The following is a 15,196-nucleotide window of genomic DNA, read 5'->3' on the forward strand; positions in this document are numbered from 1 at the left end:
AATATGAGCACTGCGGAGGCAAAGGCGACCAGGCGTGATGCTGGCCGCACCACTCCCTCGTCTGTCGTGTCGGCCTTCATAGGCGCTTGCTTAACAGCACTTGCCCCAACAATCTGTTAAGGCTCCATGTGAATCTTTGTACGGCATAATGTCCAACGTTTCACCCTATGCTCTGAGAGCCTCATGAAATGAATGGAGTCGCTCGCGTTCTTCTTCAATTATATCAATTTGCCAGCTGCTACTGGTGTTGATCTAGGCTGGACAGCGTCGGACTTTGATGCGTCTGCCCACAATTATCTAGTGTTTTGAGAGCAGTGAGGTGTTTGTGCAATAATCCTTACTGTAAATTCAACCATAATGAAAATAGGGTTGCGTAAATTTGCCGGACAACGTGCTGTGACAGTGTATGTGATGTGTAAGTGGTATGCTCGCCATTAATTATATGTATCGTTGTACTTGCACCTCTGCTTGCATGAAGGCTAGCAACATGGTGAGTCTTGTGTCTTTTGAAACCGCTTGTTATTTTATTGTGGCATGTACCAGACTGTCAATGTGAACACTACAATTATTAAATTGTGGGGTCTTTATGTTGCCTTGGCTATCGTCCAAAATACAAACTTGTAATTTGTACATTTTCACTTACCGCAGGTTCTGCTGATATTTTTGCAAAAAATGGACCTGCTGTTGACGAAAACGCCGGCAGAAGACATCAAGCAGCACGTTCTTCCCATGATCTTCCGAGCCCTGGAGGCTCCATCCACACAGATCCAGGTGGGGGCAGTGCATATTGTGAAATGGCACCACCTTGTTCAAGCAAGGCGAGCTGTATTCCACTGGTACCCGTCATCCGTCTAGAGTACAACATAATCTCTGATGATGCCGAATGACGCTGCCAGTCTTTTCACCCGCACCCATAAGCGTGGCCACCCCAATACTCAAGGCTCCTCCACTGGCTCTCTATCCAATGCCAGATAAGTTTCGAAATCACAGTCGGTGTCTTAAACATACTCCATGAACTCCTGCCTGTTTTTTTCCTCTCATTTCACTCTACTCTCCTCAATGTGCTCTCTGCTCCAGCAATCAAAGCCTTCTGTATAAGCCTGCTGTCAGTGGGAGGTTGCTATTTCTCCTCTGCTGCCCCTATAATCTGGAACTCCCTTCCCCCAGTCAGCCATGTTGTCAACTTCCTGCTGCTCTTCAAGTCTCGCCTCAAGACTATCCTCTACACATGGCTTTCTCTCTCGCTGTATTAATAAATACATAAATATACCTCCAGGATGCCCTTGTCCTACTGTTCTCTACAGCATCTTGAGATGTGGTTGCAATGAGATGCTGCTAAATAAGTCCAACTTGTATTGCACAGTAATATAAGCAGCATTTGCAAAGTCTAAATGAGCCCAATAACTGATGTTATCTAATTTAATTAGTCGTCAAATAATCAATGCATGGACATCTTAAGCAGACGCAAACATTTTTTACTGAAAGACGGACCTCATTCATTTTAGCCATACAGTGGCTCAGTGTGGTGTGTTTGATGTTGGTCGACACACAGGCTCCTGTGATGTTTCACGCTTGCCACTTGTGTTTCCCTAGGAACTCTGCTTGGGAATCATCCCTACGTTCGCCAACCTCATTGAGTACCCGTCGATGAAGAACGCCTTGATTCCTAGAATCAAAAACTCCTGTTTGCAAACCACGTCTTTAGCGGTGAGTCTTTCCTTCTCTGCGAATAGCTACTGAAAGGCCCTATTGTGTCGAGGTGCCGCTGCATGCTTAAGCCTGCCGATGTATTTATTTTTTCAAAGCAAGGAGCACGGTAGAATGTTTTTCATAGGAAGTTTCCTTTCTGCAACGTTCAAGTTAGATCAGCGTACAGGCAAACACCTGCGCACAGCTCACTGTACCGTGCGTTTATCATCACCGTGCTTGCCGTCGTTCCAGTTTATGGGTTAATGCCGTGTTTATTCCAGCGCATTAAAAGGTCCTGCCAAAGTTCTTTACGAGAGTTCCTCTTTGTTTTTTGCGAGCGCGTTAAGTGAAAATAACCCTGCGCCACAAGTGGACTTCAACGCAGCGCCAGGCACTGTAGCTCGCCGTTAGCATGCACACTCAGTGCTCGTTATCCAATTTACACTCCAGTGGGGGAGATTGGTTGGGGGGAGGGATGCAGTATTGACCATGTCAATAACAATTGTATTGTCTCTCAAATCCGTGGTCCGTACAAGACACCTATTCAGACTTGCCTTCCCATAGAATGTAAAATTTTAAACAAAAACTGTCTCTTTGTTTTTCATTTATTTTATTTACTACTTAAGTTTCTTACGCGATTCGTTGCGCACGGCTGCACTTTATTTTGCGCTCGGTTGCAATTTACTTTTGCTCAGTCGGTGTTCGCCGCTGACAGTGTTACGGGTTTCTTTTTTTATTCCTGTTGCTCCGTGGCCCCTGCACCGTTCCGTTCCCTCGTAATGTGCGCCGATGCATACTTTGTTGAGGGCGATATTGGAACGTAAAAATTAACATCGAAAGATTGAATTGTCAACATGTGCACACGCCATTCTGTCAGGTGCGCGTGAATGCCCTGGTCTGCCTGGGGAAGCTGCTGGAGCACATGGACAAGTGGTACGTGCTGGACGAAATCCTGCCCTTCCTGCAGCAGATCCCATCCAAGGAGCCTGCTGTACTCATGGGCATCCTAGGTACGTACATGCAGAGGACCTCCGTTGCACGCACCACAAAGCGATCGCGTGCGCCGTGTCGCCTGCGTCGCATCGTTGAACTTAATTACGGCTGACGAGCTTATGGCTGACATTATTTGTTGCATCTGCCCAACCTAAAGAAAAATCTAAATCACAATTGAAATGAGAAATGTGAGCACGTAGATTAATGAATTGCGTAATTACCCAGGAGGCCGCTGTGCACCCATGGACTCTTTTCTGCAAGAAGATCCTGCGTTGTATGTTTTTATACTTGGATGTTTTGCAACATGCGGGGGTGTGGAACAATCCAAATGCAGTATGTTGTTAAATAATATGAAGATTAGACAAAGAATACACTAAAATGTTACATAAAAGGGCGTAATTTTTTTTTCATAACATGTATTTGTCGGACTAGTTTCGTGTCGGGAAGGTCTATTTTTCCCCGTTTAAATATGTGTATGCATGTTTTTGCAATGTAAGTGTACGTGGTTGAATAAGGGGCAGGGACTGAAATCAATTCCTTAATAAACCGAGCGTGATGACAATGTTCACTAGACCGTGACCAACGTGGTGGGTATGGCTTAACTAGCCCAGCACAGGACCCAAAGTGAAATTGACTTGGTAGCTGAAATGGACTGAAAAAAATGTCTGGCCTTGACTTGCTAAGTATGTTAAACTAAATTAAATGCTGATTCGACCTATGAGAGTTAGATGTTTACACATAGAAATGTTTACACAGCACTGAGGATTTCCAGTGCAACAACGTTTGCACTCCCAAAGCTGAAATTATTTTATGTTGTCAAATTAAATTCACGCTTTTGAGGGCTGTGAGTAATAGGTAAGATTGTTGTTCCTTGAGCTTTTTGTTCTTATATTGACATTTCTACCTATGTATGTATGTTGAACTTCTTTAGCAGTGTACATAGCCAAACTTATTAACCGGAGGTGCGGGTGGGGGGGGAACAAACTAAACACAAAAAGCGGTTCTCAAGAAATGAGTTTTCAATTTACAGTTATAAGTGCAAAGCTCCAGTGGCTCCAGTTTAGCAGAGTGAGTGACCCCTTTAGTAAGCATGCCGTCAGCCAGATTGAAGTTGTAAAAATTAACAAGTGACTTGAAGGAGATTGTAAAGCTTTCAGTGGACGTGTCGTTGAGTGAGAACATTTGGCAATTCGTTTTCCTATTTCAGCCATTCAGCTTCTAATGGGACGGTGCGTTGTGCAGTTCAGACCCTGGTGGACTTGTTCATGCCTCTCATCCACACATGCATTTTGTATAATTCGCCGCATGACACATTCCATTGGTAGCACATTCAAACGCAAAAAAACACAATACATAAACGCATCATCACATACCTAGTGCATGTGTATAGCAAATGGGTTTGAGGCAAAAGTCAGGAACCGTACGTCTGTCTGCTAAATATTAGCAAACGTTCGCTTGACCCTTTGCTTGGGCATATATCTCAATCCCTTTCCCATACACGATGCTCAATTCCAGTCTCGTAGAGGTTTAATGTTGAGGCCGCCTCTTCTCTGTGCACACCAAACAACATGCATATCGTGATCTTGAAGTTCAGAATCAGAATCTTTATTTAGATTGGAGAAATGCAATGAGCTTATGAAGCTCTTTTTCAAAGATGTGCGGTAAAGTTGCTATAGTTTCTGACTTTTGCCACACCATGTACATTTTAAAGCAGCCCTTTGAATTTCGATTTAAAGCTTTCGTGACTGCAGGGATTCATCTTCTTGGTTCTTTCGGTAAAGTCACGTAGAAGGGAAGTCTCCCCCGACAGACCTGGTCTTCACCTGAGGACGGCTGCTTGCGTTGTGGCCGAAACGTCGTGAGAATTATTTAATGTTTTTTTTTGTTTTACTTCCCTTCTATGTGACTTTACCGAAAGAACCAAGAAGATCAGCCCTTTGAAATCAACTCTCCCAGTTTGACCAATGCGAATGAGGTCTATGTGAGAAGAGTTACATTTCTGGCCTTCGTTTCCACAGGAATCTACAAGTGCACTTTCAGCCATAAGAAGCTTGGAATCACGAAAGAGATTCTGGCTGGGAAGGCCCTTCCCCATCTCATCCCTCTGTGCATCGACAACAACCTCAATCTCAACCAGGTCAGCGATGACGTAATCTGATATTTAGGTCTGGTCAAGGCCGGTTCTATTCAAAAGTCTCAATGCGTTTACGCCTGCATGCCACACATACACGGCCAAATTATTGCGGGGGGGGGGGGGGGGTTATTCCAGGCCTGTTCAAAGGAAGAATCAAAGCCCAGCTGTTGCAGGCTGACAATCACATGGTTCTACAGTGGGCCCACTTAAAATCATATTAATGGGGGACCTCAGCTGCAAATTCAAATGGGCATATCTGTATATTGGGCCAGTGTGAATTGAGAAAATCTTGGCAGTACCAAAGTAAAAACCTCAAGCGGGTACTTATACATGTGTTCCATTTGCTTGATTGTGTGCATTAAAGTACCACCAACACTGCAGGATAGATGATTTAATATGAATATGTGCACATACCCGCAGTAATTCAGCTCCATAAAATAAAACAGGATTGCTCTGTTATATGGAGCCAAATGTTACTACTTCCGATTTTTAAATAACTTCGCAGCAACGCTTTCTTAGGCAAAGCCTCTCCCTGCATGGTTTTTGCCAAAAACTAACACCGTATGCTGAGATTTTGAACCCCTCTCTGGTAAGTGGCTTGCAAATGTATTTTTAAATGGTGATGTGGCCACTTGTCAATGTTAATCGTTTGGACGTGCAGGAGGTATGTGCACGCCACGTTCACCAGCGATCGTGGCGAATTGCAAAATTAACCAGTGCACATTTCCATTTGCAGATGCCTAAAGGCCTCCATTCATTTTCAGACTGCAGTTCAAATGTAGTCTTCTAATGGCACTCCCAAGTATTTATGACGGTCTCTCCATATGCGCACAACAGTTGGCTTCACTCTCGCAGCCGTTTGACCATTCACGGTTGAATAAACAGTAATTGATATTAACACGGTGCAAGTTTGATGTTGGAAAGGAAGCATTTAGAACCAGAAAAAAAATACATTTCCTTGCAATGCGGGTCTCGTTTTCGTGCATGCTGCAGTTCAATTCCTACATGGGCATGATTCGGGAGATGCTGTCCAAGGTGGAATCGGAGCATCGCACAAAACTGGAGCAGATCAATGCCATGCAGGACCAGCAAAAGTGAGATTCTATTCGACACTTAACACCTCCGATTAGCACGGTTGGCTACGTACGGTGCAAAGAAGTTCAACATGTTTACATACAGCCTTCCATTCCTCGCATTTCCAAGACTTTGTGAAAACGACTGCGTGTGCTATTTCGAGTAAGAAAATATGAGGTGCAAAAAAATATGCTATCATGTAAGAATCTTTGCGTAAAATAATCTACCATTGTCTTGTTTTTTTGTAGCTTCATTTGTTCCCTTACTGTTTTTTGAATTCTTAGTTTATAATTTAAATGTAGGTTAATGTTTATCCAATACAATATTTTGGTTTTAAATGATATTTATTTCAGCAGGAAGGGCCCATTGAGCTGTTAGGCTCTTTCATGGTACACATGTTATACAGATGTCATATAGTTTAACCAAGGCTGTGGATTTCTCCACAATTATGGCTGTCACCTGATGACGCTAGTTGTAATTACCGGCGAAACGTCGTACTCGAATTGTAAATGTTGTGGTTTTACTCTCCATCGTACCGGTGCGCTGAACCAGTAACTAATTGGCATATTTGGTTTACATTACAAACCTTACTAATTGGCTGTGTCGGGTGGTGGTGGATTTAACTACATTAATATTACGCGCTCTAACCCAGAAAACCTCTTCTAGATGTTATACAGCATAGATCTTCGAGGCAATCATATACATTTCAGTGAAATGCCATGAAAAATAGTAAAATGTTTTGGAGGGTATTCTTTTTTTAAATATTGTTTTCCTGTGTTAGGAGCCTCAATCTTCCAGCACAGCTTTCTAAATCGGATGACAGTCGGCAACCCAGTGAAAAAAATCAGGTACGCATCCAAGCTGTTGTGCATGTATTGCACGTGCACTCCATCCGTAACGCGAAGCATTCGCATTGAAAGCGATGGACCGGGTTTCACGACTGTGTAATATTTGTCTCCAAAGCAGGTGGATAGCATCTTTAAGAGTTTAGGTCTGGAGTCATCCTCGTCACCCTCTCAACCACCCAACGGAGCCAACAGCAGAGAGAATGGCCCAGCCTCGTCACAGCAGAGCAAGGTCTGACCCTCCCTCAGCAGATCGTGCGGCTGATGTGAAAAATTGATTTATTTCCACGTTAAATACCTGCAATAAATGCGCTGGCGCAGAGATGGCGGATTACCACCGGGTGGAAAAATGGAAGCGGCAAATGATGCGTTATCGTAATGAGCGCATTCATAAACATGACGGACGTGTTTTTAAGACAACAGATGAATGCGCGCCTGTGCTCTCTTTAAATTGCATTGGCGTGGCATGAATTCGACATGCGCGTTCGGTGTCCCGAGTTCGTGGGTGCGTTGGTAACCATTGTGCGATGCACTCGGCAGTTTGCGTTGCGGTTCAGAAGGGGGGCACGGAGGCTACTCGGGGATGATTCAGTGTTTTCGGGTCGGGCGAGTGCAGACGCGAAAGTTTTTCCCATCGCTGGCAGCGTTGACGGCGAACTTGAGTGCGGAATGCAGCCTATTATTTATTTATATCGCCTATGCGTTATTTATTTCGCGCCGCTCGCGTTGCTCTTGTTTAAGGGGCCACCCTTGGTGGGTTTTTTTTGTTACCACCGCAGGTCTCGCTGTCGCTGGAGGAGAAGCAGAAACTGGCGAAGGATCAGGAGCAAGCGCACAAGCTGAGGAGTCAACCAACGCTTAATCCCAAGCCGTCTGCCGCAACTGCCGCCAAGCCACAGGTAGGGCAACGGCGTGCGTCCTGCTTGTCCTCTGTTGATAATAAAGCCGACGGGAGACCAGCGACTGTCTGCACCCGAGGGCACCGAGTACAATCGCTGTGACGATGGTTCTGGTGGCATTACGTGCACGTTGCAGGAGGAAAGCGTGTGTGTGTGTGTGTGAATACAAAGCATATGCATATCTGCGAATGCTGAAATTCGCCGCATACATAAATAATGGGGGGACCACTCGCATGTACACATTCACAGATTTTATTAATTCCAGAAGAATAATTTGTCTCTAAGCTTAGACGCAAAGAATGAGCACTGCAGTTCTATATCCCTGCAGAGAAGCAATAACAAGACAATGAACCATGCTAATGTCAGTTAGTGCAATTTTATTTAATGGATATTTTCAATAAATTACCACAATTCTTGTTGGAAGAACACTGAATAAACTACATTGTCTTGTGCCTTAGTGCCTACTGCCTTCATTATGTATTATTCTCGTGTTTGTGCTCGTATGTTTTTTAAATGTAAAATTACAGACTGGACAGCCTTTTTTTTTTACCCGTCTGAACATTTTGATTAAAGACCAAAATCTTCAGTGGGCCAATAACAAGCCGGCTTGAATCAAATCGGCGGAACGCAAGGTCAGGAACTCAAAAGGCTAATGTAATTTTTATTGGTCGTCTGTTCAGGTGTCACATTTCACATTTTATCTTTACATCGGAGCTTCCGCTTGGTGGATTTGCAATTCGTTTTGTCATCTCTCCAGGCTAAGAACCTCACAGCGACACTGATCGCTGGTCCGCCGTCCATGGGAAGCCTGGCCATCGGTCAACAAAAACCAGCCATGCCGTCCACGCAGACCGCCGGCTACGGCAACCCTTCTGGCGGGGGCTTCACAGGAAGCTCGGGAGGGTTTTCCATTGCCGCGTCTACCTCCATGAGCAGCGGCGGCTTTGGCGTCGGTGCCACCATGGGCAACCCCGCGGGATTCAACGCCAGCGCAGCTCCGAGCGCGTTCGTCTCGTCGCCCATGAACAGCGGCACCTCGTTCGCGGGCGGCGGCGGCGCTACGTTCGGCCAGGGCGCGTTTGGCAACGGCGTCCCCAGGATGCCGCAGTCCGGCAGCATTCCCAACTTTCCTGCTGCGCCTTTCGGCGGCGGTGGCGGCGGGGGACTTCACCAGCAGTCGGGAGCTGGTGCCCAACAGAAGCCGGTGAACTTGGCATCTTTCGATGACCTCTTTGGTCCGCAGAAGCCCAAGGTCAGCCTCAATCAGATTAGACCGCCGATGCAGCAGCCCGCAGCACCGAGCCCGTGGCTCAACCAGTTTGCTTCTCAGCCCGGTGCGCAGGGGTTTGTGGGTGCCCCCCCCCGTGCAGGCGTTCCCATGATGGCTCCCCCCCAGAATGTTGGAGTCCCCATGTATCAGGGGAACCCGTTTATGTTGCCTCCCCCCCAGGGCTTTCAGCAAGGGGCCACCGTCAATCAAAGTAGTAACACCGGAGGAGACGCCCTGAAAGATCTGTTGGGCTGACGATGCATTTTTTGCCACCGTGGAACAACGTTCTTTAACAACGGAATATGGAGGAGCATTATCTCTGTCGACCAATGTAATACTACAACCGAGTCTCGTTATTGTAGTTTCACGCGACAGATGGATGTACAAAACACATTTGTGTAGCAGACGATGCAACTGTTATGTGAATGCGCTTCACCAAGGTCACTGTTTACATATTCCCTTCAAGCATATTTCAAATGGCAATTGAAAAAAAATGCAAATATCAACACACAAACATGTAAAGCAGGTTTATGTTTCATCATGACAGGAAATTAAATGGACAGCAGAAAATGCTACGTGAGGATGTTAACGTGACCGTAAGACAGCATAAAGCATAGCGGATCCATTCACGGGGATGGGCCTTATCTGATCTTTGCCAAAATTGCTTTGAATTTCTGCACACCATTAATTAAACATCCCTATCACCTGATATAGCGGCTCCAGGCGTAGTTAATGATTTTTTTTTTACCCATTATATGTATGAGATATTATGCGAGATGCTCATCTCAACACAGTTTCTCATATATATAAATTGTATTTTTTTTCACCATATGTCAGGCACGTTGCCTCTATCTGGCATCGTTTGTTTTAGGTGCGTTTAATTTATGGCGTCACCGAGCCCAAAATGCAATAGAAGCTGCGGTCAGATTAGAACAAAATTGAGTAGGCAAGCTCCGTTTTGGGATGTTCTTGACAACCCAATGTAATTTCCCCATACACAACATGGCTCTTGAAAATAGCCAAGTGCATCGGTTGCAATATATATCCAGCATGTCAATGCAGGATGCACATCGATAGTTGTAATAGAACCAATAGTTTTCCCACACACTACGCATTGGTAGCTGGGAATCTGTTGGCATCATTCGGCATTTATAATCTCTGGGGATCTTTTCAGGTTTAATTTTGCACGCAAATGCTTCTGGGGAGATGGCGCAAGGAAATCGGCTCGTATGCGGGAGTTAGGCGGATTATTACATGGCAGGATCGTGAGAGATGGTGGTGGAATTTTTCGATTTAAAGCTTTCGTGACTGCAGGGATTCATCTTCTTGGTTCTTTCGGTAAAGTCACGTAGAAGGGCGACAGAGTCTGTCGCCTCGACGGACCTGGTTTGTCGCCTCGACGGACCTGGTTTTCACCTGAAGACGGCTGCTTGCGTTGTGGCCGAAACGTCGTGGAGAATTATTTTATTATGTTTTATTTTTATTCTTTTATTACTTCCCTTCTACGTGACTTTACCGAAAGAACCAAGAAGATGGTGGTGGCTCGGAGGGGCCTTCGTGCAGCAGTGGATTTTCCAGGGCTGAAGATTATTCTTGTTTTCAGAATTCTTATTTAAATGTTCGTATCCATAAGTGTTTGTGTAAACGTTGCTTTGGTTATCTTGCACGTTCATTTTCGTCGCCAAGGCTCCAATTTTTGGCAGGTAGTTCTCAACCAGACTCGGGTTTACAGCAATGTCACGCATGTGTGGCTACACATGTGTGGCTACGCATGTTTGACTACACGTGTGACTACAGCAGTGACGTGCGGTGAGGTCAATGGCTGGGGGAGACACTGGTTCGTGTCAGATCCAGATTCAGTCTCTGATGGGGGTGTGGCCTCAAGGAGGGGGCGTGTTAGACACGTCCCCCTCAGTGAGGCAGATGTGATAGCTGCCTCCCCTGGTGCTTTTTCATTGCAGTTTCATGACGAGACCAGCGAGCCTAAATATATTTATACACATGTGAAATAAGTTACCTGGAAGGTGAGGACATGAAATGAAGGGGTCTACAAACATTACATTGGTGACGTACTGAGATAGTAACAGGCACGTGCCTATTGCCCGCGCTCCATCCAGTTACTGAGGGGTTGCGCAATCAGAGGGGAGGCTGAGCTCGTCGCTGCCTCACCTTTCGCCTCTTCCTGTATTTGCAGTGGAGCTCCGCAAATTTGGCGATTTTGACTATAAAAATGACTGGAATCGTACAGAACTTACATTTATAACACAGATCAGTGGAAAAATCTTCATATTTATTTTATTTGATTATTCTTTTTTTTTACTTTTCATAACAGCTATTTTCATTGGAGTATGACATGTGAGGCTCTGCCTCCCCTGCCTCCCCTGACCGCACGTCCCTGGACTACTACAGCTCTGATCACAGTTTTAAGTTTATAACCCTTATAATCTGTGCTTGTTCACCCATGCACATCTTATATGTTAATGTAATTGTACACTGCATGATGTGTTCACATGATCACATCCAGCACAAAATGCGTGTTTGTCAGACATGAGTAATTCAACTTTAGTGTGTTTGTCAGAGGCAAAGGTGTAGCCCCTGCAAGTGCTTGCTCACATTACTGCTGGTGGAAGGGCCTCCTCTACTCGTGAGTTATTTGGCCTCTTCTACGCTGGCGTGCGTGTTTGTACGGACGGACACGAAACACGTTGCAGTGGCGTTTTTTGTTGTTTCTGCTGCTGCTGGGGGAATTTATCCGCGACTGAAATTTCCCAGTAATTTCGCCCCGAAACCGAAATGGAATTTAAATAAGCACTAAAACAACACGAGTGCCCAGAGACACCCGATGTTTAAAAAGTGCCACGTCTCGCTAAAAAATGATGCACAATAGCTGTGTTTAACTTGCCTGTCACTCAAGCCCGACTTCCACGGGTTTAAAAGCAAACAGTTACGATTTCACTTGATTGCAGTTAAATGTTTCAATATTTTTCCAGCATTGTCCTTTGTGTTTGTACAGTGCAAGCCCCATTATGCACGTGTAACTATAGCAGGGAAAGCTTTCCGTTCTGTTTCAAAACAAACGATTAATTCCATCGTAGCGTGCGCGTAAGTGCGTTTGTGGGTGGCTGCGGTTTAAATGAGCATGTTATAATAAACGTGCTTTCTGTGGAGTGGTTGCAAACCACACAAGGCTAAAATACAGCCTGTGGATTGGGGAGGCCTTCATCCAGCAGTGGATTTGCCCGTGTGCACTGCAGAAATTTGCAAAACTCGTGCGTGAAGATATGATACCGTGCAGTGTTGCGTACTACTCTACAGATGATTTTTTACAAACTATATTGAGGAGTAATAGACCAAGTTTGTATAAAACTGTCAAGATCCCAGTTGTAAAATGCATTGCCCAAAATGATACAGGCGTGGGTTTTTTGTGAGTACCGTCATACAATTGAGCCGTGAGGTTGTGGTAAATTCAACCTGAATGCGGGTTTTACTGTGATTTTAAAACATGTGTTTTAGTTAAATAAACATCTCGTGATAACCTCGAGCTTATTAGCTTGCAGTTAAAATAACCTTTTACGTGTAATCTTTACGTTCACCCCAGCCTTAATGTCCTTTTGTGTTGGCTTTGGATAATTCTTTGCCCATGATGGTTCCACCCTCGCCCACAATGCCGTCTAAATGGCTGCAATGTGTTTAAACGACCCTGACATTTGACCGTATTCTCCCCAGGTTTCGGTACGCGAGGCAAGGTGCCTGCTGCGTTTAATCGCCGTGGGTGCGAAACAAGTGTACCACTTACTATGGTGCCGGTGGTGTAGAGAAGAGTCGATGTTTATATTGTTGAATGTGTGGACCCATAGAATTGTTTGACAGATCCTCAAGGACGGCTTTCAAGGATTCTCGGGCCATCTTATTGCCCAACCTGCGCCTGTTTCAGACCTCAAAAAGGGTTGCTCCTCGGGCGGCATGGTTAAAATTGTGGCTTTCGGGATCCACGCAACTTTTCACGAAACCAAAAACAAATGGAGATAAATGTACGGGCCACGCTTCCAGAGAAGATATCCACCAACTAGGTGGAGTGATGAAATCGGCTCGTTCGCCGGTGTGAGGTGTGCATTCTTACCTGGTGGGATCGCAGCAGCTGAGCAGAAGCCCCTTCATCCAGCAGTGGATTGACCATGGCTGGTGATTAAATATATTTCCAAATTACAGGGTGGTAATGCTTTTGGAAAATACAGATTTTATGTTAGGAACGTGACTGTCCACAGGTGGGCCTAATTATGTACCCATTCAGGGAAAAAAATGTGAACGTGTGAAAATGATTTAGGGCTGCACACTCTGCCTTTTATTTATAATCCAGACTTTTAATAATTGCCTTCAGTGCATTGTTTTGGAAGCTTCTACCAGATTGTGTGGGTAAATCACAGGTTGCGTAATTATGACCCTACCATATTGGATGTTTTCACTTAAAAGGGTCCCAAACTGCACCTGTCATACTAGCACCCCTGCCTGGAATATCGTTCGCATGTCTACCATCAAACAGTTACATGGAATCTTGGGTAATTTTCATCTGAATGGTGATTGGTAGACCTTGAAAAGGGAATGTGTGTATCCCAAAAACTGGAAATATTCAACCGGGTGAATTATTTTCCATCTAAATTCGACCACAATGTAAACATGCAAATCGGTAAAATTTTATTTGATTTACCAAACCTGATGATGCTTAAAATGTATCGAACTTCGAACCCTGTGCGTGCGTGTTAAAACTCAAGACCTTGTTGACACAGTCACTCAATGAGTTTCGTTAATATATGAGTGGCATTATGGCCAAATCTGCACTGGAACCACGAGCAGTTGCTTAAGTTTCGACCATTGTGGTGTGCAGCTGTATGATTGGCGTTACTGCTCCCACCACCGCCCTCATCATCTTTCCTCCTTGTGCTACCAATTCACCCAATTATACACACCTGCAGACCTCTGTGAACAACTCCCAGAGTTCAAAATGCTGCCCCAGCAATTCTCGGTGCACCCAACGTGATCTCTGCAGTGACCCTGTCTCCTTTATGTTAAGACCGGTGAAGGAGAGCTTCTGTTCGGTCTAACACTACAAGTTTTAGAGGGTTTTTTTATATGCTCTCCGTCTACTTTAAATTCTAGAAACTCCATCATCTCTCGCCACTTTCATCAGGTGCGCGATTCGTACACACAAGCGTTGGAGATGTGCGCACCGTGGTTACAAGTAAGTAGTGAAGTCACAACGCAATAGGTTTTTATCGTGTCCAATTGCAAAGGTTGTGTGTACAGTATACATGTTTTCGTTGGGTTGTAGCATTTTGCTCGTAATAGATGTTAATATATTACTCTGCAAGATGTGGTTTGGGAACTCTGCTTGTAATTTGCCTCTTGAGCGATTAGGTTTTTGATGTTGATTACAAAACAAACGATGCTTTTCTAACACAAAGCCTGTATTTTTGCCTAAACTCTTTCCAGAATGGAATTGTAGATATTTCCTGAAGCTCTTTGTCGTTGCACAACTTTGTGGATGAAACTTGAGCGGTAGCCGTGCTTCTTTAATTCCTCACTGTCTCACTGGTACATTTATTTTAATCCATGGAAACCTAACTGGTATTAGGAGAGGGTACAATATCTATCACGTAACATATCTCCGTTTCAAGCCCCCCCCCCCCCCTCAAATAAAAACCACATCGGTTTTTTTTCCATGTTGCTGGCAGGGGGGGGGGTTGCAGGGACCGTACCAAAAACGAAATGTAAAATATCACTGGTTTTACCTTTTGTTTATTAATGCGCCTGTGTGTGGCAAAACCAGTGATGGAAATTCAATGTAACATATGGTCGGTTACAGCGTTGTGGACACCAGATTGCCATTAACCAGTGTAAATGTGTTCCTGTGATTTGTAGTTTTTACGGTGTATTACAAGGTGAAATTGTCTCCTAATAAAATGGCTGGTGCAATAAACAGAATACCGTTTGTGGTGGAAACTTTTGTGTACCTTCGAGGCATGTACACGTGCAAACTCTTACACTTGGTTGTAACAAGACAAAAATGTTAGCATTTGTCCCCTGTCCGTTACTAACCATGCAGGTGAATTGGTGGCACGGTGGGTTGCCACGTTGCGCTGGTGATGACTTGATTCCTGGCTCGGGCTAATATCGGTGGCACGTGACGTCTGAACTAGTCCTTAGTATCACTCCTTCACCAACCCGTGCTGTTGAACGTGAAGTATGGTCAAACGGCCAGAGTAAATCTGGCTCTTGCGAATTAGCTGATGTCCAT

At 44.8% G+C, this 15,196-nt stretch overlaps 1 protein-coding gene across 6 annotated transcripts in view; it reads left to right on the top strand.

Annotated features, from left to right (window-relative positions):
- The window catches only part of SCYL2 (SCY1 like pseudokinase 2), a 31,032-nt gene extending 16,443 nt beyond the window's left edge, over positions 1-14,589 (top strand). For 3 of the 6 annotated variants that reach the window (XM_078863676.1, XM_078863677.1, XM_078863681.1), the window contains 10 exons: positions 479-490; positions 649-771; positions 1,594-1,707; positions 2,567-2,699; positions 4,701-4,819; positions 5,810-5,910; positions 6,672-6,738; positions 6,854-6,967; positions 7,515-7,634; positions 8,392-14,589. In XM_078863676.1, the coding sequence (XP_078719802.1) occupies positions 479-490; positions 649-771; positions 1,594-1,707; positions 2,567-2,699; positions 4,701-4,819; positions 5,810-5,910; positions 6,672-6,738; positions 6,854-6,967; positions 7,515-7,634; positions 8,392-9,159 (1,671 nt within the window). In that variant the 3' untranslated portion in view covers positions 9,160-14,589. The remainder of the gene's footprint in view (positions 1-478; positions 491-648; positions 772-1,593; positions 1,708-2,566; positions 2,700-4,700; positions 4,820-5,809; positions 5,911-6,671; positions 6,739-6,853; positions 6,968-7,514; positions 7,635-8,391) is intronic. The other 3 variants (XM_078863678.1, XM_078863679.1, XM_078863680.1) reach the window with 3 other exon arrangements.
- Positions 14,590-15,196: the final 607 nt, after the last annotated feature.

This window comes from Lampetra fluviatilis, chromosome 16, assembly GCF_964198595.1.
Source record: "Lampetra fluviatilis chromosome 16, kcLamFluv1.1, whole genome shotgun sequence".
Taxonomy (NCBI): domain Eukaryota; kingdom Metazoa; phylum Chordata; class Hyperoartia; order Petromyzontiformes; family Petromyzontidae; genus Lampetra; species Lampetra fluviatilis.